Source organism: Scleropages formosus, chromosome 5 (genome assembly GCF_900964775.1).
Source record: "Scleropages formosus chromosome 5, fSclFor1.1, whole genome shotgun sequence".
In the NCBI taxonomy this organism is placed as follows: domain Eukaryota; kingdom Metazoa; phylum Chordata; class Actinopteri; order Osteoglossiformes; family Osteoglossidae; genus Scleropages; species Scleropages formosus.
Genome location: NC_041810.1, coordinates 26,710,214 through 26,736,053, shown reverse-complemented (window position 1 = coordinate 26,736,053; position 25,840 = coordinate 26,710,214). Strand labels below are relative to the sequence as shown.

Below are 25,840 nucleotides of genomic sequence, written 5' to 3'. Positions count from 1 at the left end.
AATAATGGTTTCATGATTTACCGTAATATATTTAATATAGGTAAAACGTTTCAATCGTTCCCACAGTGCTGTCAGTTGCAGTATGGTATATTATTTGCTCTACTGCTCGTGTCTGCAATCCTGTGTTGTTTTTTATTAGCGGTCACTGTTTTGTATATTGTTGTCTTGTCCTTCACTCTGTTGTTATATTATGTTTCATGTCTGGCACTGAATCACAGCTAATTCCGGTATGCTATATTGGCAATAAGGGTTCTAAAGGGTTGTAAAGAACTTGCATTATTACAAACCTTTTTTAAACACCTTTGTCCATCCAACTTAAAATGTTCGGTAAGCTCTTTACGACGACGTACTGTCATACACGGCAGGGTACTTTTGCTGTGTCGAATCATGGTACGACAGCAAGAGTGCATATTTTGCAACAGAACTTATGGAGCATGGAAAACTTGAACCCGAGCTGTTCACCAGCAGAGCGAACGTGGACTCCGAGGTTTCTGGGAAATCCTTCGTGCCCTATTTGACGACTGCTCTACTCTGCAGCGTTCGACTGAACCAGTTCTCTTTGCGCTCCCTCTGCAAATGCTCATGTTTACACACTTCCAGTGGGAAACCAGTGGGCCGAGTCCAAACACACACCCGGTGTCAGGAATGACACGTGTCCGAAAGTTCACCGCTGGCACAGAATTTAAACATCTGTGACAGGGGTTGATAGTTTTTCTCAGACAGCGTCCCGAGTTTTGTCGCTTCTCGAAGGTTTTTCACAGAACCCCATGAAGCAGAGACTCTTTCTGCAGAGCAGCTCCGCACGGTGCGGTAGGGTTCGAACACCTTGCCGTGGGTGCCGCAAGCCTCCAGGCGGGTGTGTGTAAAGATCAGGGCGTGGCAGGGGTTGCCTTCGAAGCCGCTTGTTCCCATTCGGGTCGTACCCGGAGCCGTCTTGCCCACAGGCCCGGCTGCTTTCTCCCCGCGATGCTTCAGGTGCGAGGAACACCTGCCATGAAGTTGCCCAGTGAGTAGAACTCAAGTGCAGAGGAGCTCAGCGGTCCGGGACGCAGAGAAAAGGTCATTTTTCTAACCGTTAAGGTAAGATGTTGCTCCGTGCCATTCATAACTTGTTGTTTTGAATTCATACTATATTTCATCATATCACTTTCACCGATATGTGTAGAACAACATATCAACGAACATTTGAATATTTATTTCCAGCAGTAATTACCAAAACCGACACATTTCAGCCAGGCTGACTTGATATCTCGGTATTTATCTGTTACGTACATGGGAAACATCCAATACATTTTTCTAGTTAGATGAATTATAGGAATTAAAAAAAGGCTCATCAGTATGTTTTCCCAAACACTTTATCATCAACTCAGCATGCATCTGTATCTTGTTCATAATTCAGATACATAAAATATTTGTGCCACATTATTTTAAGATTCTCTTTGAGGGTCGCTAGAAGTTCCCTTGTGTTGTAAAAAATGGAATATTTTTGTAACGTGTGAAAAGAGTGAAAGCGAACGTCTGCACACAGCGCCAGGCTCCGCCAAGATACGTAAGACTAATGGCAAACACACACCGCACACATTCAGCGGAGATTCCTGGTAGGTGCAGATATTCCTGTAGAAAAGCTCCTATTATAGTTATATTGAGGGTTCATTGTAACACATACAGCTTAAGCTGGGAGATCTATTTGATCAAGTTCTAAGGTCAAATATATTTTCTTGATGATGATTTTAATGCAAGTTAAACTTGTTTGAACCAAAGGCGGAGTGCTGACAACAGGCACCGTTGAAAAGATTTTTTCATTCTGTTTTTACTTCCAATCCGTCTGATGTTTTCCTCCATAGAAATTTTGGCAGGTTTGTACACGGAGCCACCTAATGTGACATTTTGCATTTTCACTGCGGAGTGATTTATGCTGCCTGAATTCAGGGCAAATACCTTGATTTTGGATATTACAACAAGAGGGGGATTCAAAGCTGAGCCCTGTGAGCGCAAGGCAAGGCCTCCAACCGCTGCGCCACCTGCTGGCCCATTTATGGTTAATACATAGCTGAAGAATTGTGAAACGGGCTTCTCTTCCAAGCTATTTCTGGACAGGACTAAAGCGTAATGGGTGTTTTATGAGAAGGCGTGTTGGTGGTTTGATGGCTTTTTGAAAAGATGAAATGTCACAGGTTGGGGTTGAATATTTACTCAGTTTGTGTACCGAGTCCTTAAGGTGGAGAGCTTTTGCTACAGGCCCTGTGTACGTTCTCCAGCCTCTCACTGGGGTTTTATTCACACAGACACGCCTGGCACAGACCCATGCGTAGCCATGATTTCAGCTCACAGTAATGTGGTATGAGGGTGTGTCCGAAACCGCTCGTCACAAGCGGGGTCACGGCAAACCGGAGCCTAACCTGGCAACACAGGGCGCAAGGCTGGAGGGGGAGGGGACACACCCAGGAGGGGACACCAGTCTGTCATAAGGCACCCCAAGCAGGACTCGAACCCCAGACCCACCGGAGAGCAGGACCCGGCCAAGCCCGCTGCACCACCACGCCCCCACTAGGGTGTGTGTGAATGTGTAAAGGTGAATGGAGCAGGCAGAAGGGGACCTCGCATGCCACCATGTGGAGTTTGGATCTCGGGGAGGCTGTCGGGCCCTTGCAGTCAGCGTAGAGTGTAAGGCGTTCCGTCTGCGCGCCCTCGCCGTGTGTAAACAGTGCTCATTGCCACCGCTCTCATTAGAAACCGTTTCCTTCCTGCCCCCTTCCCTCATGGACATCCCACTTGACCAGGGACAGGGTGGGTGAGGAGTGCGGCGACATCAAGTCCTCTCACACACACAGACTCACAACCTCCCTGGAAAAGTAAGTGTTCCTGATCAGACTCTTTGCCTTCTGCAGTTATGGGAACTTTCATACAGATTAAAGGTGTGACCACTGACCTCTGACCGCTGCCTTCGCCCTCAACCGCCCATGGCTGCGTTCTTCCAGCCGCTTCCTCACCAGACGCTCTACGGCACAAACGAGTTGACCGTGTTTCTTTGTACTCATAAATGAACTTCCTTGTCCTTTGCGCGGCGTCCGAAGAGCGTACAAGTTTAATATTTTGTCATTTTTAGAATCAAACGTCGATTTAATTGAGTGCAGTGGATTTCTTGATGGGGTTGAGACAGAAAGCTTGTTAATAACATGTCAACGGGTGCCAGGACGAAGCTACGCAATGCTGCTGTCACGCAAACGGAGAGGTACATTTTTCGTCGTATATTTTTTTTGATGTCGGGAGATTGAGAAGGCGAAACACGACTGTGTTATATTCACTGTGCTTTACTGAGCGGGTCCTGTGATATCTCAGTTTCCTCAGTTATACACCCAACACCAGCTTGAAAGCACGGACACGTTTCCATGGCAACACCAGCTTTTCTTGACATGTGTTTTTTCTAACCTTGTCCCCCCCCCCCTTCAAACTATTTTTGCTGCTTTATGAGAAGAGTTGTGTTCTGCAGGTCTGTGAGAGTGGTTTGCTGGGTAGTTTTATCTCGGGAGAATGAAGCATGTCCTGCACTTGGCATCGCTGTCAGCACTCCTTGCAGCTGTTTGATCATGGTGGTTTCCTCTCTTTGTCAGTATGGGCCAATGCCTCAACTTGTAAAACTGGCCTTTGAAAGCTGTGTTTTACATGCATGCTTGTGCAAGCCTCTGTTTATTTAGTTTATACTGAGATTCTGGTGGCCCAATGGAGTATAAATGTATGATGTGACAGGTATGGTTGACAATTCCCTATTGCGCAATTGTCTAATATTCAGCTTTTTGTTTTCCTCATTCGGGAAATGTAATGATCCAGTTTGTTTTGAGGCATAACATAGTGGTTAAGATTCCTTTAAAACCTCTAGCATTATATAATAGTGTACATATATATGTATATATATATATATACTGTATATATAATATATTGCAGTCTCCCTGATTCCCCATGCGGAGAAGTTTAGCAATACCACCTCTTGGTCTGAAGAGGGTGCTATGTGAAGCACTTGTTTCCTATCCTTCGGGGGCCCAGATGGCACGGATGACATGATTCTTTCTTCACTTTCATTCTGCTGAAATTCTTGTTCCAGGTGTCGCTGGCCTCAGTTCATAGACCATGCCTACCAATTCCTCATGGAAATCCACTAACGCTAGCACCCCCACCACCATAACCCCCACTACCGCTTTCAACCAAACCACCACCACAGCCGCACCAGGGTTTATTGACCAACTGCTGAATAAGATCCCCTGTGAGTATGCGCTCTCCATCGCTCAGCCCCATCTCCCTACTTTGCAGAGGCATGGCCCCCTTGGCGCCGCACCTGTTCTATATGTCATATCTAATTCCACCCCAACGGCACATTTCCCGCCTCTCAATTTTCACGTGTTACCAGTTTATCTCCCTTTAATCCTCCTGGCCGTGCTCATACCTCATGCTTTAAATTTGTGCTATAGCAGCTGCTTCCACGTCGAGGTCCATCAGGACGACTGTGGCGGCCTGACGTCTCCTTTGCTTTCCTCGCAGTGCCAAGATGGGCCATCTACGCCATACTGGCGCTCATCCTCCTGGTGTTCCTCATCTGCATTCTGTGCATCTGTGTAAAATGCTGCTGTAAAAGGAAGAAAAACAAAAAGAAGAAGCCGGACCAACAGATTAATCTGAAAGATGTGAACGGCACCACAACCACTGCGCTGGTGAGTTGGGCCCCGTAGTGTGATACTGTACATCTGATCTAAATTTGATATCTGACATCTGATGTAACACCGCATATCCAATACGAATCTAGCGATCCACATCAAATATCCTGTCTGATACTTGTTTTTCTGTCTAGCCGCATTAGAAGTACAGCGTAGTTGTCTCATCTGGTGTGGGTTCCACATTTACTCTGTTGCATTATATTGATTTTTCCTCCCTTTGCTTCTGTACTGTATCCCTGCATACTGATTGAAATGCGAGCAGCATGGTAGCGCAGCAGGTAGCGCTGGTGCCTCCAACACTTGGACTGTAACATTTGGATGTGGGCTCACAACTCTGTCTGAACAAATTGCATATTCCCCCTGTGTTTGCATGGGTTACCTCCAGGTGCTCTGGTTTATTCACACAGATGGATTGAAAATTCTAAATTGCACATTATTTGTGTGTGCTAAATTGTTTTGTGATGGGTGAAAGACTGTGGGGAATTTAACGCAATGGATCTAGCCCTGCAAGTCATCCTAGATGAAGGTGTCCGCTACACACAAGTTAATACACACACACATTTTCAGAACCGCTTGTCCCATACGGGGTCGCAGGGAACCGGAGCCAACCCGGTAACACAGGGCGTAAGGCCAGAGGGGGAGGGGACATACCCAGGACGGGACACCAGTCCGTCGCAAGGCACCCCAAGCGGGACTCAAACCCCAGACCCACCGGAGAGCAAGACTGTGGTCCAACCCACTGCGCCACCGCACCCCCCACAAGTTAATAATTTCTGTTATGTCGCTTTGGAGAAATGTCTGCTATACAAACAAATGTAAATGTTTAGCTGTAAGGCAACAAGTGTTTCCATCCGATCTCATCATTTGCGTCTGGGATTGTTATTTTCCTCCTCTTGCAAAGTCTATGATTGGTGTTTAAAGCAGTTTCTATGTCTGCGATTGGTGTTTCTAGGGGATCATAGTGTCTGGAACTGGTGTTTCTGGGGGTCGTAATGCCTAGGATTGGTGTTCCTTGCTACTCACAGTGTCTTTGGTGTATCCAGCGGATCAATGTATATGTCACTTGCAGGTCCAGCCTGCGGTAGATGATGTGGATTACAGATCCGCTGACAAGCCCCGGGGAAGACTTCTTTATTCCCTTGAGCACAACGCACAGACCTCAGAGGTTTGCCTTTTTGTAGTACCTCAAATTTTGTAGTACCTGCCTTCTTTTCCAGTCTGATATATAGAATGACCAAATTTCCTTCGGTTTTCTCATTTGTTACTGTTCCTTTTCTTTGTGTTTTGCATGTTTGAGTGACATTTTCAACTATATTATTCTGTTCTGGATGATGATGAAGACAAAAGGTTACACCTGTCTTTATCATATGCAAAATTAATTTATAGTTTAATATAAGTGATGAGCTTGTAGTCCTGTCTGTTCTCTTCAATGGCATCAGTATGGCTTGCATCTTGGTAGCTCACAGTGGGAATCAAGGAAGCCGCAGCACTGAAAGCCATGGATCTCGGAGGAACATCTGATCCCTATGTTAAAGTGTACTGCCTTCCTAAGAAGTCAAAGACCTATGAGACCAAAGTGTTCCGGAAAACTCTCAATCCAGCGTTCAATGAGAATTTCAAATTCCAGGTGTGACACTTTGTTAACATTTTGTGTTAAACCAACACTTACAAAGGCAGTAAGGCTTAAAAGAGCAAACCAATTTCATGTGGTAAAAAACCGATATGTATACAATTCTGTTGTGTTCTCTGTGTGACTGAGGACCAGACATCTCAACGTGTAATTTTTACTGTATGATTCTTAAGAAGGATAAAATATGGAAGTATGACAGGTTCCAAACTAGCGAGCGACAATCAATTTTGCGTCTCCTTGCCTGATGGGTAGATACCACAAGCCGAGCTCGGTGAATCTACACTGGTGATGCAAGTGTTTGACTTCAACCGGTTCTCCAAACATGACATCATGGGCGAGCTGCGTCTGCAACTCAACACGGTGGACTGGAACCACGTAATCGAAGAGTGGAAGGACCTCACTGAGCCGTCCAAATTCGAGGTGGCATCCATTCCCTTACTGCTGCTCTCTTTGGAACTAGAACCATTGAAAAACAAACTGCCTATACTGCACTTAAGACTCATGTTTATTTATTTGCTTCATGTTTTTTTCTTGTGTGGCCTGTGGCTAAACGGCAGCAAGAGAACCTGGGAGAGATCTGCTTCTCCCTACGATACGTCCCAACAGCCAGCAAGCTCACCGTTGTGATCCTGGAAGCCAAAAACCTTAAGGGGATGGACTTGGATGGTTCTTCAGGTGGCTCCTGTTGGCGTATCAACTAGACAGGGATGCATGTTGGCACTCAATTTAGCGGCAAGAGAGGGTTATACATTTCATACGTCAATCAGTTTGACCTGTAATCCAAGACATCCAATGTAATATCTACCTTACAGGATTTCAGGGCAATACTGATGTCAGCAAGTAAGTATTGAATTTATAGGTTTTTGTTGCATCATCTGATCACAGATCCCTATGTGAAAGTGCAGCTGATCTTGGACAAGAGGAAGTGGAAGAAAAAGACAACATCTGTTAAGAAGAAAACTCTGAATCCCTACTTCAATGAGTCATTTACCTTCGACGTGACCTTTGAACAGATTCAGGTGAATGCAGATAACAGAAAATATTGTGCTTTATTGACTAATGATGAACTTTTTGACTTAAGGCTCCAAGAGGTTTACCTCTGTGTGCTGAAAAGTTCTGATGTCACCAATATAGTGTATTTTCATTATTACTGCATGTTACATTGGTGCAAAATTTTGTACTGGAAAGCATAACATTTACTAATTCACAAAATTCCACATATATTTTTGGCATTTAATTTTTAATACAAGTTGCAGAGAAAATGATTTGATGCCTTAAAAGGTTGTCGGAACCAGGTTTGGGTCAATTACCAAAACCCTAATGTGGCCATTCTGCACTTTTCCATGTACACAGAAACTGCAGTTGGTGATCTCGGTGTGGGACCATGACAACCTGAGCAGAAATGATGCCATGGGCAAGATCTTCTTGGGCTGCGATGCTTCGGGCAATCAGCTGCGGCACTGGGCGGATATGCTGTCGAACCCACGTCGGCCAGTGGCCCAGTGGCACACCCTGCTGTCAGCAGAGCAGGTTGACTCCACCCTGGCTCTCAAGCACAACTTCAGGATACCTTTCACCAACAAGACCTTCTGAAGACACTCCTAATGCCTCTTCATACCTCTATAGCACTGTTGTTTGTGTTTGTGTGTATGTTTGCCTTGTAATAGAATGGTATCCTGTCCAAGATGTACTCTTCCTCAAAACTCATGCTTCTGGGATAGGCTCCAGATCAGAAAAACCTTGTCCCTGGAAAAGTGGATATTTTTGATGAATGAATAACCCTAGCATACTTTGAACAAAAATGAAATGGACAAATGAGGAATGAACATCACAAAACAAAAATACGGTAAATCATCATATGTGGGCTTGGAGAGTGATTTCATTTTATTATGCAGATATGTAATTTGTATACCTCTTAATATAGATATTTGTGTATTTATGGCTGTCCTAATGTAATTCTTCCACTTATTACTATTACCCTTTGGAGCACCATGGAAATAGAGCCCAATTATCAAGATATTGTTCATCCTCAGTGTTGCACCAACTTGTCACCTTATAAAACTGACATAATGCTTCTAAATTTATACCAAGTGACCTTTTCAAATCGAACGTGAAATAACCTGGGAAATGTATGAGTACCAAATATACAGACTTGCTTACATTTAATCATACTAGCCTCTGCTGTCAATACATGGCTGTGTTTTGATGAAGAAACACTTTCATAAACAGAATGCACAGCAACCATCACTGGAGTATTACCTGTCAGAAACAGAGATTTTCTAAATATTGAACCAGACAGTGACCGTTAGCTCTCTGTGCTGTACTGCGGTATTATTTCATAGCGTAGCCTTTATTTGCAGTTTTGTTATTTTAATTGTGAGTTAACATTGTTACCAGATCCCCCCCCCCCCCCCAAAAAGGGCTGTTTCACTGTGACATGAAATCTTGCTCAGAGTGACTATTTGTCTTTGGCAAGAAAAAAAAAAACCTCAGCTGCGAAGGGCACCATTACGGGAAGCGAAGAAAGCTGCATTTGAGAAACAGCTCATCCACCGAGCACATCCATACGGGCTGTTTGCCGACAACCGTGTTCCCCGCCTGCAGCAACAGTTGATGCTGAGACCATCCATTGAATCATTGCGCAAGGATTGTAAACCACCATCTACTGAGAAGACCTGTGTTCCTTTACTTCCGTGAATTGATGGGCATAACGAGAAGAGCGCTGTGTCTCAAGCGGTTGTGACACATGGTGTCCTTGGGAGAGGAGGCAAGGTGCTTGTGCCTTCAAGTTCTGGCTATTGGATGTCCAAAGATCAGTAATCATCTCCACCCATCTGACTGATACACAGTTTATGCTCCTTGTAATAAGACCCATTTAGTTTCCATTAGCCTAGTAAAAGAGCGAGGACAGGGCTTCTGAGTCAGGTTCTGTACCCCCTCGGAGGTGACCTTTTGGCAGTGACTCATATTGTGGCTGCTGGCACCTCTGATCTACCAGTAGTGTCACCTGTGATCACCCAGTGACAAACACGACTTCATATGTTTTTCCTGCAGTGCAACACTTGTGCTTTGCACTCTATAAGGCCCTTCTTACACCGGAGGCCAAGAAATGGTCAATAAGACCATTTCCCTACCAGTGTTCCAGTTATTAATACTTCCCATTATTTTCATTCACCACATGTTAATAAGTCTTATTTTTAAAAATGCACACCGTGTCAATAATGAATACATTAGAGAGACACTTTTACATATTCTTGGGCAGATGCCCCTCCCTCCCAGTCACTTTCCCCCAGGCTCTGTTGCAGCACGTGTGTTGTGTGTTTCTTTTGAGATGAGGTATGGGGCAGAGCCTTTTAGGTGCAGGACAGTAAGATTTTCCAGTAGAAGAGTCTTTGGTCACATCTCAAGGCAACATCACGGCCCAGCTGCCCCACAGACTCCACGGGCTTTTTCAGATGCTAATTTGCACTCACCTGCATTGAGCTTTCTTGGCCTCTTTGAATGAGCAAGTGGCCAGAACAGCACAACCTCCATACTGGACCACTAGGCACCCATCTAAGAATTTAACCCCATTTAAGAATGTTGCTTGTTGTGGGAGCCAACTCCTTAGCATACCAATTATATTTATCTCACACATTTCTTCAAAGAGACAATATTAAGCTACTTAACTTGAACTGATGCAGTAAAAATTACCCACCTGCCATAAAGAGGAGCATTTTGAAAAGTAAATAATTGTAAAGCTGATCTAATGCTGTAAATCACCTTTGAAGAACGTGCAAAGCAAAGGTTAATAATATTTGACCCAGGTTTCACATGTCCAACTTGCAAACACAAAGAATGAAGATGTTCAAGTGGAATAAATGTGCAGGGAGTAACGAAAGAGTTAACAGAGGACCGACTGCACAAAAGCCGAGGCAATTTCCTTAGATATTAGATAACCGCAGCTTGACCTGCACACTCAGCTCCTTGTAGGACTTGTGTGACAGATGTGTTTGGCTTGCCTGCCCTCGCCAGTGACATCATCCCTGGTCCGTGTTACCAAGGATACCTGCAAAGGGGAGTGCTGGCCAGTTACAGGGGCCTATAGGTTCTGGCGATATAAGGGGCAGCGCCGAGTGGTGCCTCTACCTCCCTCAGCCGATGGTGTCCCACCTTGCTGGAAACACGTGAAACAGCTTCAGTTGATGGGTAGACTGATGTGTAGATGAATGCTTAGATAAATTTATAGCACGGGCCAACAGTAGCATAAAATAATACATCAAGCAGTGACCGAAGATGTTGGAAGAGCAGTGGAACAGGTGATCGTCACACCAAGACACGTACAAAAGTGTACAAAGTCACCGCAGGTGAGTGACTTTTTGCCATTATTTCTGGTTTTTACTTAAAAACATTCTCAAGTGTTCTTAAATATTTCAGACTCTCTGTAAATTCAGTCGGCGCTTCCCGTATAGTCAGGATGTTGACAACATTCATTTTTCAGAGCCTTACAGTAACTGTCAGCCCTTTATGGACATGCCTTTCATTTCTGTCTGCACCTTTAAAACAATTGATGTTATGCAGTATTAAATTCCTGTTAACTATATAGTCAAAATAACTTAGAAGGTGGATATTTGTAAGGATGCTTTTGTGGATGAATAAAGTGTAGCCCACCCACTCAGTTCTGATTTTTTTCCTCTTAGGATTGTCATGGCATACCTCTGTACTACTGAAAACCCTTTTGCATAGGAGGTGAATTGGTGGGGTCTACAAAAATATAAACTTGGGATGTGTCTACCGTAGCTTAGAAATTTGAGGCGTATGACCGACTAGGGTCCTGAGACCCAGCAGTTGTGCAGCTATACTGTTCCTGTGAGACTAGAACTCTCATGTATCACACTTACTAGCCCTTTTCCTTTCTTCCTTTCCCAGAGAACAATAATACAAACAACAATATTGCAAACAAACATGAAGAAGTGTTACACCACAGGAATTAAATTCAAAACATAAGAAATACTTAATACCAAATCAGGGGGTTCACAGTTTTACCATGCTCTGGTAACCTCAAAGAAAATAATCAACGTAATACTCGGGGGTTACAGTACCATACTTCGGCATGCTTGTTGGAGCTCATTTGTCCAGGTTTAGGAAAATACTGTCTGTACTCAGTGCTCTGTTGAAACTCTGGAAAACAGTCAGCGACCTGTATTCAAATCTGAGCGCGAGTGATGACTAACTAGCTACAGCACATGGTCACCAGCACATCCACCATGATGGTGGATATCGCTCACGCACTACTTCAAAAAAAAAAAAAAAAAAAAAAATTCCTAGTGAAGACACCAAACACGTATCACTTTCTTTTTTTCAGTTACACATTAATATGAACCCCCCTCCTAACTTCTTGATGATGATTTTTTTTTTAACAAATTACGTAAACTTTCTAACAGCGCTTCTACCTCTCTTTTTTTCTCCTTGCCGCTTTTTTTTTCCCTCTCCCGCCAGAAGTCCACACCGGGAAGTCCCACCCCCACGAAGATTACGCTTCCATTTCCAATTACCGCTGATTGGCTCATACCTAATTAACGCCTAACTACCCAATAAACAACAGGAAGAAATTAAGCTAAATGTTCGAGAACTACTCAAACACACACAAAACATCCCAACAGCTTAATTAATTAATACAAAACTTACACACCAATAATAATTAAACCAACCAAACACACAGCAGTACAACATGTAAACAAAGGTAGTAAGAGACTACATAAGAATAATAGTAATGATTGTTTTTCTTTGACCTGTTAAATAATCAAACATGAACAATGAGCAACACCGACTGATGAAGTGGAAGTTCTGCAGGAAATAAAACAACATGATGGAGATCCTTTAGTGTCCTTAGAGCTACTATCCAAATGTCGCAGGTTCGAGCCCCACCTTCCTTGCTTCGGCTGTCGTAGTACCTTGGCTAAGCAAAGTACTTTACCCTAGATTGCTCCAGTAAAATTACCCAGCTGTATAAATAGGTAAAAAATTCTAAGTTGATTTTGAAAAACGCATCAGCTAAATGAATAAACGTAAACATGCGAAGAGACAAATTGTGACGAGGAAATAAGCGGACTCCATTTCCCAGCGTCACTTTCTCGTCGCGTCATTGACGTCATCGCACCACTGTCCACGTGAGCCCCTTTCAGCTGAGCGTTGCGGAGAGCGATCGCGAACGGTGGCGGTTGCGTTTTTGTTGCGGTATTTAATATCGAAAGAGTTTAAAGAGCTGTTTCGCTGAGTATATGTTCACTGGAGCCACGAGGCTGTTTGCCGAGATGCTCGGCGCGCGGCGCCGGGCGCACTGACGGTGGCGCGGGCGCGCGGACACGGACGCGGACTTTGGCGCAGGGTCTCCTGCAGTGATTCAACGGCGTCGATGATGGATCGGTGATCGATCGCCGATCGGACCCGTGTTTGAGCAATGCACGTGCCGGGGCTCCCCACTCCTGCGCCTGCGCGACATGTAATATATCACACACACGTATTTATACCTCATAAATCCAAAGTCTGTACGTCTCCTGCATGCTATTCCATTCCTTTCTCGTTTGCAACATTTACAGACGGATTGCATGGGAGGCTTTATTATTATTATTATTATTATTATTATTATTATTATTCATGGTGCTACGGCCTGTCTTAGGTTTCATCTGTGGTCTTCATTACATACTTGTTTTTCCAGGGGGCCATAAAATGGAACCATTAGGAAAATGGAGCAAAGACTTTGTGGCCCTTAAGCTGTTGGATAAGAAGTCGAACCGCAAAAAGAATGGCAGCACAGGTAACTTTGTGTTGTTTAAGTTAAACATGCAAATGCTGATCATCACACTGTTGCATCGGAAGCGTGCGGTCCTTGTGCAAACACCAATGACACCATTATTATTATTTTCACTTGGAATTCATAGAATTCGTACTGGTGTTGCTGGGCTGATTTAAGAATTTTTTTCCAGTTGGGTTGGGACATCATTCATGTACAGTTACAGTTAAATTGTCAGATACTTTTCCTCAAATAGACAAAGAGCTTTAGGTACAGACACAAGATTATAAAAGTCTGTTTGTCTGATGCCACCATGTTGCTGGTTCACATCCCTTAAGCAGTGATCATAATCATAGCAGATGGTGATGGACTCATTTATGGTCCTGTCGAGCAATCAGGAGAGAAGTGTCTTTGAAAGAGATGTTTTTGGGACCATTCTTCAATATGGGAGGGATTCAGCAGCTCTGAGGGACTGGATTGGTTCACTGTAAACATTCCAGGTCTTTCTGTACCAGGATTTCACAGTTCTAGTTCTTAAAGGTCAGAGTTCAGGTGAGGTGCTGTGCCATCCAGGTGTCTGCTTCGATATGGAGATCACTGGAAGAGCAAAATCCAGAACATCCTGAAAATACACACACACACACACACACACACACACACACACACACACACACATTGACTGAAACCGCTTGTCCTGAGCGGGTTGTGGCGAGCCGGAGCCTAGCCTGACAGCACAGGGTGCAAGGCTTGAGGGGGAGGGGACACACCCAGGACAGGATGCCAGTCCGTTACAGGGCACCCTAAGCGGGACTCGAACCCCAGACCCACTAGAGAGCAGGCATAGGCCAAACCCGCTGCGCCACCGTGCCCCTCCCAAAAAAAAAATACAGACCCAAAAAAAAAATCAGCTCTGGCTTGGCATTTACAGCAGGCCCTGGTAACAAACGGAAAGGAGTATTCTTAGGGCACCTAATGAGCCATAATGAGACATGCAAACATAAACATTTCCCTGCCTGTTACTATGCTGGGTGTCTCGTGCCAATCAGCTTTTCCTGTGTTAATGTTCAGCCACACTGTGACCAGGCTCGTCTGTCATGGCACCTTCGTTTGCTCCCTACAGGGTTTTTACAGAAAAAAATGGGTTGGGTTGGGTGGTAAATGGGAAATAGTAGAAGGGGAAATTACTACAATGCTTTTTAAATATTTTTTTTGTTACGTTTACATTTTATTTTTACAGTCACCCACATTGTGTCATTGAGCCCCAGTCTGTTTGACTCAGCAGGAGATTTTAATAAACCATTTCCTTTAACGTCTGTGTTACAATCAAAATAGATTATTTATCTTACTTGATTAAACGAGTAGTGCAATGCTGAGTGGGGCTGTCTTACAATCAGAACGCCGAGGGTTCATATCCCCGCTCTTGCTGCGGCACCCTTGATCAAGGCACTTATTCTGAATCAATACAGTAAAAATGACCCTGCTGTAAAAATAATTGATTACTGATAAATGATTTTATGTCTTTTAGTGCACAAACAACATTGTAAGTGACCTTGGAAGAAGATGTCAGATAAATCATAATAATAGTAACAGCTGGTAGTGTAGTGGTTAGAGCTGTTACCTGTGGTCCTAAGGGTGCAGGTTCAAATCCCCTCTCCAGATGTAGTACCCTTGAGCAAGGTACTTACCCTAAATTTCTCCAGTTGAATTACCCAGCTGTTTAAATGGGTAAATAGTCATAAGTAGCTTAACGTTGTAAGTTGATTTGGGGGAAAAAAACACCATGTAAATAATAATCTCGTAAAGGAGGTTAAAGATATTTTGAAAATAGACTTATGAGCTACTGTAAATTATGTGGAAAAATCAGTTTACGGGTATGATGCTGGAACAGTCTGGTCTGCTGTGGAAATTTAGGTTGTTTCAAATAAACATGGTCAGGATCGATGGTCCAGTTTTAAACCCAAGTGCCTAATTATTGGTTGGAGGAACCTCTGTGACACGTGGGGAGATTGTCGCTTATTGAGCTGAGGCTCCTGGTGCGTAAGGGAGCAACGGGTAGAATGAGGGTGACGGCAGTGGCGGGGTCGCAGGAATCCCGGGGACGAAGGAGGGCGCTGCGGAAGCCCAGCTGCAATAAAACAGGACTTCTACAGGCCTCGTTCCCTCCTCCCACCCTCCATCACTTCAGCACAGCAAGCAGCCAAAGTCGGGTCTTCGTGGCTATGAGTCATGTACTCATCACCGCTCCGGCTTCTCTAACAGCACAGCGTTTCACTGGAGACCCCCCCCCCCCCCCCCCCCCCCTTCAGCGAAACATCCCCCCGCCTCTTTGCAGCGCAGACACAGTGCGCCCATTTGCATAGAAGGCCTCCTTCTGGGGTTCTTCACTTCCTGAAGATGGTGTAAGAGGCCTGGGAGGGTTGATTTAGTTGAAACTTGCTCACATTTAATATAAAATGACAGCAACAAAGCCCTAAAGTAACAACATATGAAGGAAATGCAATACAAATACTATACAAACAGTGCTATTCCATGGGTATGTGAATACCTAACTAATACGGGGACAGAAATGTAAATATATGTATAGGTATAATAGATCTCACCTTAAAGAATTTCTTACTTGAGGAAATACTGTATGAGGTTAAGTGTAAAAGTATCTGCAACATATTGTGTAGAGATGTTTAAAACATTATTGCCCATGCTTTTCGACTGCTGTAACACACCATGTTGCCAGTGCCACTGTTTGCAACCGTTTTCTCTTAGTTTAGGAGCTGGAAGCCAACAGTGGAATTTTAATGGACGATTATGTGCACTTGAGAGGCTGATAAGGGACAGTGGTTGAGGGGAAGAGCCGCTTTCGGGGTCTTTTCGTTTGAGTCCTCATTGCTCCTATCGCTTCCCAGAGGGGAGGGCTTGGAAGGCGTCGTGGCCGGGCTGGGAATGGTCTGCAGTTAATGCAGATGACTCACGTTTCGCACTCGAATGCCTCCTCGCGTTCTCTGGCCGAACTTGAGCGCGTGCGTACCGCGGTTGTTTTCCGAGTAGAAATGGCTGCTGTAACCAGGTATCGTCGTGGCAGGTGTTCACGACCATGGTTCTGGCTTCTAGAGGCTGTTCCCATCTTAACCCATGTTACACCACCCTGCATGGTGGGATTCTGTCCCTGTAGGCTCCTGCCCGGACCTGATCATGAGCAGTAAAGAGCAGTCTGAGCCTCAGCCGGGCCACATGGTCCTCACCCCGCAGCTCCCCCCACGTGTCCACCGGCCCCTCTGCCTCTCCGTCTCCTCTGACAGCAATGGCCGCTTCAAGGCTCTGGAGACGCAGGAGTGGAAGAACAACCTCAAAGCCCAGGTAACGCCTTCGCCGGACGCACGCTGTCCCGGTCTGGAGACAAGCGCCCACTTCCTATTCGGAACCGGCCTCCTAATCGCTTCCTTTCAACGCTTCCTCTTTTCCGAGCGCCTTTGCTTAATTGCTGCTTTTAATATTCAGTTTCTTTTCCAGAGGAGCTAAGAATGGCAGTGGGAAGACAGTTGGGAGCCGATGCGGGCCGTGCCGCACCGTTAAATTCCTTGTGTGTGTTTGCGTCTTTGTGCGTGTCTACAGATGGAGCAGGCCCACAGTGCCGGAGCAGCCAGCAGCACGGGCTCCCTGGAGCGTGCCTCCCTCTTCTGCGCCTCTGGTGCCTCCAATACGTCCTCCAGCTCAGGCCTCTCGAGTCCCGTGGAGCTGCTGGTGAAGAGCAAGTCCTCCAGCCGCTTCTCGCTCTTCTCCCCGCCCTGGAACAGCAGCTCTGAGTCGGATTCCAACCCCCCGTCCCGCTCCGGTTCCAAGAAGTTGCGCAACTACAGCCGCAAGGGCGCGGCCGCCGGGGCGGGAACACCGGGTGGCACGGATCCCAAGCCTACGGAGGGCGAGCACTTCCACTACTCCGAGCCGGTTATCTCCAAGGTGACGGACTACATCTATGTGGGCAATCTGAACGCGGCGTACAACGGGCGCACGTTGTGTCGCAACAACATCGACAGCATCATTGACATGAGCAGCCTGCCGGGGGAAGCGGGGCCCTGCCTCATCCCTTGCACGTGCAGCCGCGGCGCCCGTCACAGCTGGTCCCGCCTCAAAGTGGACATCGGCGAGGGCCCCACCCTCCCGCAGCGCTGTTTCGAGGACATCAATGGCTGCATCGACGCCTCCACGGAGAAGCGGAAGCGCGTGCTCGTGCACTGCCGCGATGGTTACTCCCTGGCACCCGTCTGCGTAATCCAGTACCTCATGGTGCGCCAGAACATGAGGCTGATCGCCGCTTATGAGCTCCTGAGGGCCAAATACCCGGTGAACATCAGGGAGTGCCACCAGAACGTGCTTGTGAGCCTGGAGAGAGCACTGCGCCCGGGAAGCAACGAGGACCCCGAGTGCTTCAAGCAAGCCATCTCCCGCAAAGTGGCTTGGACCTGATTCCTGGCAGTGCCATCCTGGGCAGACGTCCGCTCCGCGGGTTGGTTTTAAATATCTCACTGCAGACCGGCTTTGCGTAGCGCAGAAGTGAGCTCAACGTCGTGATGTCATTCATCACTTGGAAGTCATCTTCGGAAAGGAAACTGGCGACCGTTGTTATTGCTGTTAGCGGCCTTGTATTTCACACTAACCGAAAGGAGAACTTGGGAGCCATCGCGGCGTTGAGGCGTTCTTCTCGATGACCAAGACTGTGGCGATTCTACTTGTGGGTCGCCCTTTTTTCTTAGCACTCCTTTCGGAGGCTCCTCCCTGCTCTAAATTTCCGTTTCAACCTAGCTTCCCGCTATGCTGATCCCACACTTTTATTTCAGGGCATTTAATACGAGATCTCAGGTGACCCAATGATGTCAGATGGAGTTGCTGGGCGACCAAGGAAACGACACAGTCAGCCCCAGCCTCTGACTAGAGCAGAGCCCGCCCATATCCGTGCCTGGGGGCGGCATGATAATACTGACGTTACAAGGTCGTTGCTGCATTTTTCAGAAGAATATTGCACATGGATGTTTAGAAGTCAATAAATTCGTCCCCCCCGAAAGTCGTGTCATTACTGCTCCACCCAGGCAGATCTCTGGTACTCCAGCATGCCTGGTCTTGCTTTTCCATGGCGACGTACCAGCATACATGCATGAACTAATGTCCTCTGTGAGGACCCGCTTCTCAGTCCAGTGATAATCCAAGTGACTGTCACACTTTTTGAAGAAGACCGCTTTGGTGCTTTTGGACATGTGACAGTGTTGTGTTACCGTGTTGTACAAATTTGGGGGGGGGGGTGTGTGTGTTGGACAGTCTGTCTCCGTGAGTGTCGGAAGGCCGAAGGGCGTGCGCCGAATCGGCGCGTGGTACTGCAGAAAACATTGCACTATGTACTAGGCCCTCTTTACAACGCACGGGTCTGAAATATTTTAAGAACGGCATCTGCGGTTCCTGTGGAATTTTGTCGTGATTTCAAGTGGCGTGTTCGTGAACCGTAGACTTGTTTTAATCGATCATTTTAAAGTCCTCTACAGGTGCCTGTCTGTCGCCAAACTGACCTCAGTGATAAAGCGATATTTAAAAAAGAAAAAAAAAAGTAGACATAGTCATCTTTCCCTCCTATATAGCTACATATTGATCCCTGATGGAAGCTGCAAGTTTGGTGCCTTTGTTTGAAATGGTCGAGCGTGATTGCAAATCGACGCTCGCGGATTTTATATGCAGTCGTTTCGGTCGGGCACCCACGGACGTCTTTACGCTTCTACGCAACCCGTGTTGTTTGTGGAATACTTTAGTGAAGTGTTAGCAGAGTACAGTTCTCCTCTTTGATATCGAGTGTTGTAGGTGACCACGTGGTCATCAGTGCCAGTATTTTTCGATGCACACGTTGTTATGACCAATGCAAGACATGTGTGAAGTGTTATCGGACATAGTGCTGCATTCTCTTTTTGTGTCGTATTGAATGCCAAATCCATAAAATGTTTTTACCTTACAAAAAATATGGAAAAAAAAATGGCTTGTAGAATTCAATATATTGTTCTTGCTTCTTGAGATGATTTTTAATATAGGGACTGGTACTTTGTCAGTGCTAGATAGATTTAAAATCCTAAACACTCAGGCACATTTTTAGACTCATAATGTTTTGATTGAACTGAACAGGTAATTGCCGAACATGTGAAAGTACATTTCCTGTGTCATGGTTTTAAAGTCCCATGGATTTGTAAATTGAGTTATGAATATTAAAAGAAATATGTCAGACTTGAGTGCCATTGACTTTTTTTGTGGTTTTTTTTTTTTTTTTTGGCTTTATGAACATTCCACAAGGGGAAAGAGGACAAAGTCTGGCCAAAATGTCAAATTTGGACTTGGTACAAATTTTGTGAAAGCTGTTAATACGACTCCTCTCTGGCAAGATGAACTGTGTCGATTCATTGATTGATGTGGAGAGTCACATTCCAGCATGGTCTTCAATCGAGTAAATCTCTGACCTCTCACACGTTTGTTATTTTGGGTTCCTTTCTTGTATTACCCTCCCAACACTCCAGTGGCACGTATGAGTTTGGCCCAACATTTGATCTTGGATTCTCTTTCTGATGTAGTCCTCCTTAACTCTGGCTTCCCTTGTGACCTCAGACCCTGTTCTAGCTCTGCTCTGGGACTGGTGGCAGGGATTTCTAATCTTTTCGATCATTCTTGTTGGCTCTCTCTTTGTTGCCCTTGACAAGTGGTCTTTTTAGATGTCTTTAGGCCATATTTTGAACCCCCCAGTGTCCTACCACCATGTCCCCCAATGGAGACATGCCAGTGCCACTGCTATCCTCCTGTGATAAATTGAATCACGTTTGACTTCCACCTCCTGCTGTAATACAACTGAGCAAGGTGCTTACCCAGAATGAAGTAAATTCTACCCTGCTGTATCAATGAGGGAAAGTATTTTAACAATGAAAGATGCTGTGAGGAAGGACGTCAGCAAGATGGATAATGCAATGTTACAGCTGCCCTCAGCAGAAAGGGTCTGCTAAGGAAATAGGTACTAAATGTCTGCCAGCCATGTGAGCTTTTGGAGCTCTTGCTGGTTCCCTCTCCCCGGCTAAAGAAAGCTGCGTTATGTGGAAACAAAGTGGAGGGGATCCAAGCAAACTCTTCCCCCGCCTGGCTTAGACCGCTCCACTGCTAACTTAACCTATGGCCACCATGCTGACATAATGATACTCGAGTTGTATTTTTTTTTTCCATTCCATCGCCCTTCATGGTGACCATGTTTCCAAATGCATAACTAACCTGGATTAGCGCCATTACATGAAGCTCAGCCAGTCAAATGCCATTTGGTGTTCTCCTGAACTCTTCGAATCGCTCTCTCGCTGGGATCAAACCCGCAGCCCAACTCTGAGATTTAGAACCCCCTCTGACCTTGATCAACCTATTGGTGAACCTGGTTTTGGTCGATTGCGCTTTTCCGTTTCTTCAGGCCAAGACCAGAAGAAGTGGAGACGCTGCTGCTCAGTGAACTCAGCGAATGGAAACGTTGAAGGCGCTCCACATGGTAGCTGATCTGGCCCTGATTAGGAAGAAAAACTCGCCTTGTGTTGTCCCACCGGGATTATGGCAGCTGTCCCCTGCCTGGCTTCGAGATCTACACTATCCATACCACAGGATGCCTGCCGTTCTCTCCTCCCTGCAGTTTCATTTCCTTGCAGCTACAGCCTGCGAATTCAACACTTCTGAGCTTGCTGTATCTCACCCTTGTCTTCCTGCCAAAGCCACCAAACTGCGCCATACACCCCTTTGTTCATATTTCATTGTTCACTCTGTTCCTCAGCACAGGCACTCCATAGCTAAGACATGGAGGCACCCTTCGTTTTTCATCGCTGACCCTACCGCATGCAATGCACTGACCGTTGACATCAGAGAAGTAGGTCCCTCACTGGCCTCCCCTAAATAAGGCCGTTATCCAATAAATAAATGAGAGAATAATCACAACAATCCTGAAGGAAGGGTTATTTATAAGGAGCAGGGAGGAGGGCAGATTGGGTTTCATCTGCTTGCCTGCCCATTGGTCTGAGGAGGAATCTGCTTCCATAAAGAGAAAGATGGGGTTTATCTCAGCCATCAGAGAAAGCAATATATACCATGTGAATATTTGGACTGCCAGTCTTTCTGTCAGTCTTCCCCACCTCTGGACCTGTCCAGCTCCCCTCCTTCAGCTTCTCTCTTAGGTGAGAACTTCCACCCTCTAGTCCACCTGTCTTGTGCTTCTCCCGTGTCTTGCTGAACTTGGTTCTGCTCTCATGGGGCTCCCATGTTTTACCTGCGTATGCAACCTGGATATGTATTTGTGTGCAGCTGGAGGTTGTTGGATTTGGGGTATTAAACTGAGCCGAAAATTGACATTGATCTTGGGACAGGTTTATCTTTTTTTTTTTTGAGTGCTGTAACACAGCAGGGTACCGTTTCAGGCAGAATTGCACACCTGAACAACTGTTTTAATGGCAAATATAAGGATGCAGTATATTTATATGTTGATGCTTTAGGGCTTGCAATTATTTTGCTGTGAAATAAATCAAGAATATTCGGCATCCTTGATTTTCGCTTGTTTCGCTGTGCGCTTTAGCAGCCTTTAGTCGCACCTTGGCATCGCTAAAATCGGGCAGAGAAAGCTTATGAAATGATGACGGATCTGAATATATTTGTCAAATTGTGCGACGGGGTGATTTAAGTACCTTTTTTTGATATATGGTGTGATGAAAGGAGACGCTGAAACGCTGCTGCTGTGTGTAATAAATCCTGCAGGCGATGCTTTGGCTCATGCAGGTGTTAACATGGTCTTTTGGGCACAAGTTTTATTTTGTGGTTTGCAGCTTTTAAACTCACGAGTGCCAGCTTGGCAAGAGGTGCGAGAAGGAAAGTGCGGATGCGATCGGCCAACGTCCACTCACGTGTCACGATACGAGTGTGAAGATTCATATGTAATGAATATTTATTTCATTTTCATTTCCCATATGAAGACTGTGGAAAGAAACTAAGTTTACTTAAGAATCACATGTCTGCAACTGTGTCTCTCTTTCTCCTGATGTAATGCACAAATTGTATTTTCTATGAGATGTTCGTCGCTTTGGAGAAAGCGTCTGCTCAATGAATAAATGTAAATGTAAGATTCTCCTGTATTTTCCCATTGCTTCATAAAATTCTCTTTTGGATAGGAAAACATAACAATAAATTAAACTGTCAGATGTTGATCTAACATGTGGACTAATCTGAAATTACCACTTAACTGGTGCTTTTTTTATGGATACAATCAAATAATGGTAAATTTTTAAAGGTCTTAAATTTAAACAAGGGCTGGGAAATGAAGCATCAGTTATTAAAAGCTGCTGATCATTTAATTGTAATTGGTGAGGACTTTGGGTCTGGCTTTCATTGTTGGATTCTGGTCATCGCTGGGAAGGGTTCAAATGGGTGATGACTGTTTGACTGGACACAGGTAGTCGCACTCGTAGGGTGTGCTAGCACCGTACTGTCAGTGCTGAACTTATCAAACAGGGTTCAGCTGTTATTTATTAAATACGCCGTAATGTGCTGGCAATCCCAAGGATGTCTTGAAGGGCCAAGCTGGCACCGTGATGAGAGTGTCCAGTTTTAATCCTTCCCCGGTGGCAACACCTATCATAGCACACCAGTCCAAGATGACAGCTGGCCCCTTGCACCCTGTTCAAATTTAGAAACCTTTACTTTAGCCTAAATCATCCACTTCCCAGCGAATAATGATTTCCCTCTCAGTGCCAATCATCTCTGAAATTCTTATAATGAATTAATATTTTCAGATGTGCTACTGTTCATATGGGCATCTCCCAGACCAGTGCTCATTCTTAACATTCCTGGATTTTGTTACAAAGCAATAAGATTTTAACTGTATTTAGATGGGTGAATATGGTTATAAAATGGAGTAAAGCAGTTTCACGGCCTTTGTTAAATTTTCCTGTTTTTTCCACAGGTGGGAAACAAATAATCAGCCAAGATGTCTGAGTAAGTGTTGTGTTTGCGTTGTTTAATATGCTAAGTAGTGAATGTGATGAGACTGCATTCATGGTTCTCATTGTGTTTCCTTCGATCAGTATGGGATGGAATCAATAGACCTATGAGAAATTTTTATATGGATGTCATGTTGGTCAAGTAATGTCTTGAGTGCATTGTGTGCAGCCTCGATATTTTAGTTATGTTAATTATGTATTATTTTGGCCTCAATATTTAGATGACATATTTTTTGTATAACAATGTATGCTGTGCCAGAGTTGGTGCATTTCAGCCAGTGCAGTGACCCTTGCAGCAAACCCTTCCGATGAACTTTTAACTCACGTTTATCTGAAACCCAACAGGAAAAAGATGTCTTCGAGTCGTAAGCACAATCTGAAGGTAAAGTGGCCCTCCCTGATTCCCCATAGCTGTTCTAGAACATTCCTCCGAAATCAGATATGAGCGAGACAAAAGCTATCAAAAATGTTATGATTTAGGAATTTTAAGATATTAGTTCAATGGTTAATGTAAATGCATGTTTCTGGAGGCTGAACACCCTTATCACTTTATGTGTCTTTTTTCAGAGCTTAATGCTCTCGGTTGCTAAGGGCTTGCTCGAGCAAGAGGCCAAGGATAGAGAGGAGGAGAGGAATAGGTACATGGCAGAGAGCTGCCCCCCACTCAGCTTGTCTGGAGGCTTGCAGGAGCTGCAGGTGGGACATCGAGACGTCACCCTACCCCTAACACCTCTACTTTACTCTGTCCAACAGACGCTTACCTGACATCATTCTCTACGTGAAGTAATAACACTTCAAGGCGACTCCTTTTTACTGATTTGTCATACTGATCCCGTTTTTTGCTGCAATCCAGGAATTGTGCAAACAGCTGCACCAAAAGATCGACAAGATCGACGAGGAGCGCTATGATTTGGAAAGCAAAGTTAATAAGAATGCCAACGAGGTACCGTCTTCACACACCTCACCATTTACCACGTTCCCCACCGTGTGCTTCCCACGGATTGTCACTGCTCGTCTTCTGTTCTCTTCAAGATCGAGGACATGAAGTTCAAGGTGATCGACCTGAAGGGCAAGTTCAAGAAGCCGGCTCTGAGGAAGGTGCGCATGTCTGCTGATGCCATGCTCCAGGCTCTGCTGGGCTCCAAGCACAAGGTGTCCTTGGATTTGAGGGCCAACCTGAAACAAGTGAAGAAGGAGGTCAAGGAGGAGGTGGGTGCTATTAATGCACATCTTGTCTATCAATTTTCTAAATTTGTGTGATCGCAACCCAACACATCTTGTATGTAATTAACCCTTCACTGAAACAGAAGAACGTTGTATTCCCGATACAATCATCTAATGTACAGGGCTCTTTATATTGCCCATGAATTCTCCAAATGTGTCCTTGCAGCCACTGGAAGCTGTTGGTGACTGGCGCAAGAACATCGAGGACAAGGCCGGCATGGATGGCAGGAAGAAGATGTTCGAGACCGCCGAGGCCTAAATTATTGCAGTTGCATGCTTTCCACACCCCTTTTCCCCCAGTCTGTTTCCAGAAAGGCACCATATTCTTCTTCTTTTCATTGTGCAGTTAAAACCACCGTGATCCTTGTTTGCTGATGGTCATGTAGCGGGAACGGTGTAGGGTGTAGTGTGTAGTGTGTAGTGTAGTGGGAAGCTGGAAGCAAAGGGCCATAACCACTGTGACTCACAAGTTGCTTTGGCTCTGTACCACCTTGGAAACTCACTCGCGGTTGTTGCATAACAGAAACAGCTCAGTGCATCTCAACATCAAAGACGTTTCGGAGGATATTTGCCCATTATTTTATTGCAACTATGAGCAGCCTTGTGTAAATAAATGATCTGAAGGCAATTTGTTTTTTCGCTTCCTGTTCCTTTGAGCCGTGCATGCTGGGAGATGGGGGGGGAGTGGTTGAGGTTCAGGTATTTATCATTTGTCAGGTATGGATGTGATTATTTTCTGCTGCCTTGAATTTGTGTGGCTGAACGAAAAACACAGTTATACTCTGTGTGTATAATAGCAAATGCGTCGTTTTGTAGTTGTTGAGTCAAAACAAAAGGTCTCAAAACATCTGTTACATCTGCAGCATCAGTTAGCAGCTAAGTGTGTGAAAGGTATGTTATTATATTATACAAAAAGAAATATTTAGAATTGTAATTATAAATGTAACCAGCACTGTTCTATCTTATTAGCTGTTTTCGTTACTGAGTGATATTAATATTAATGGTTTTTTAAAACAAATTTGTCTTTACTAGTGGTATTTGAGTGGGATCTGAAAGGGCATAAATGTGTCAATCATACAAAAACATGACATAATAACATTCATATTAATACTGTTTTCTTGAAAAATTTTGGAAGTTATCAAAGAGAAAAATATGAAATTCAAGAAAACTTGCTTCTCTAAGTTCAGTGTTCAACTATCCTTACCATGTTACAACGTTATATTTGGAGTTAATGATATTTAACATCAATCTGTTATAATTTTAGTTGTTATACAGATTATTGTCAAGGTTAAAGACCATATTCATGTTAGATGATAATTTTTTTCTTTATATGAATATGCTTGACAAAATCAGAAGGTGCCGAGTAGGCACAGGTTCTCTGTGCAGCGTGTCATTAGGTATGTCCCCGGGAGGCGTCTTTGTTTCGTTCTCTTCTCCCTGTCTGTCCTTTTCCACAACACTGGATTCCACAGACCTCCCCTGATGTCTC

General features: G+C 44.9%; 3 protein-coding genes across 3 annotated transcripts; all 3 read left to right on the top strand.

Annotated features, from left to right (window-relative positions):
• The first annotated feature begins 868 nt into the window (after window positions 1-868).
• syt8 (synaptotagmin VIII) lies at window positions 869-8,514 on the top strand. The gene is made up of 9 exons (XM_018765444.2): window positions 869-1,080; window positions 4,100-4,258; window positions 4,534-4,703; window positions 5,776-5,871; window positions 6,166-6,333; window positions 6,589-6,756; window positions 6,894-7,011; window positions 7,222-7,355; window positions 7,690-8,514. Exons 2-9 carry the CDS (start codon window positions 4,126-4,128, stop codon window positions 7,927-7,929), a joined length of 1,227 nt encoding a protein of 408 aa, XP_018620960.1. The 5' UTR covers window positions 869-1,080; window positions 4,100-4,125; the 3' UTR covers window positions 7,930-8,514.
• Window positions 8,515-12,499: 3,985 nt separating this feature from the next.
• On the top strand, window positions 12,500-19,360 carry LOC108942221 (uncharacterized). The gene is made up of 4 exons (XM_018765375.2): window positions 12,500-12,817; window positions 13,034-13,132; window positions 16,275-16,459; window positions 16,715-19,360. Exons 2-4 carry the CDS (start codon window positions 13,045-13,047, stop codon window positions 17,564-17,566), a joined length of 1,125 nt encoding a protein of 374 aa, XP_018620891.1. The 5' UTR covers window positions 12,500-12,817; window positions 13,034-13,044; the 3' UTR covers window positions 17,567-19,360.
• A 1,884-nt stretch (window positions 19,361-21,244) lies between these two features.
• On the top strand, window positions 21,245-24,762 carry LOC108942283 (troponin I, fast skeletal muscle-like). Its single transcript, XM_018765492.2, has 7 exons — window positions 21,245-21,315; window positions 23,091-23,122; window positions 23,473-23,509; window positions 23,695-23,823; window positions 23,981-24,070; window positions 24,160-24,336; window positions 24,518-24,762. The coding sequence occupies exons 2-7, from the start codon at window positions 23,115-23,117 to the stop codon at window positions 24,608-24,610; spliced, it is 534 nt and encodes a 177-aa protein (XP_018621008.2). The 5' UTR covers window positions 21,245-21,315; window positions 23,091-23,114; the 3' UTR covers window positions 24,611-24,762.
• Window positions 24,763-25,840: the final 1,078 nt, after the last annotated feature.

Bases quoted from the DNA above. Each gene is read 5' to 3' on its own strand.
- syt8 (XM_018765444.2), top strand. From the start codon at position 4,126: ATGCCTACCAATTCCTCATGGAAATCCACTAACGCTAGCACCCCCACC. The intron at 7,012-7,221 runs GTGGCTCCTGTT...ATCTGATCACAG, and splicing joins GGACTTGGATGGTTCTTCAG to ATCCCTATGTGAAAGTGCAG. The intron at 7,356-7,689 runs GTGAATGCAGAT...CCATGTACACAG, and splicing joins TGACCTTTGAACAGATTCAG to AAACTGCAGTTGGTGATCTC.
- LOC108942221 (XM_018765375.2), top strand. From the start codon at position 13,045: ATGGAACCATTAGGAAAATGGAGCAAAGACTTTGTGGCCCTTAAGCTG. The intron at 13,133-16,274 runs GTAACTTTGTGT...CTGTCCCTGTAG, and splicing joins CAAAAAGAATGGCAGCACAG to GCTCCTGCCCGGACCTGATC. The intron at 16,460-16,714 runs GTAACGCCTTCG...GCGTGTCTACAG, and splicing joins AGAACAACCTCAAAGCCCAG to ATGGAGCAGGCCCACAGTGC.
- LOC108942283 (XM_018765492.2), top strand. The intron at 23,510-23,694 runs GTAAAGTGGCCC...GTCTTTTTTCAG, and splicing joins GTCGTAAGCACAATCTGAAG to AGCTTAATGCTCTCGGTTGC. The intron at 24,337-24,517 runs GTGGGTGCTATT...GTGTCCTTGCAG, and splicing joins AGAAGGAGGTCAAGGAGGAG to CCACTGGAAGCTGTTGGTGA.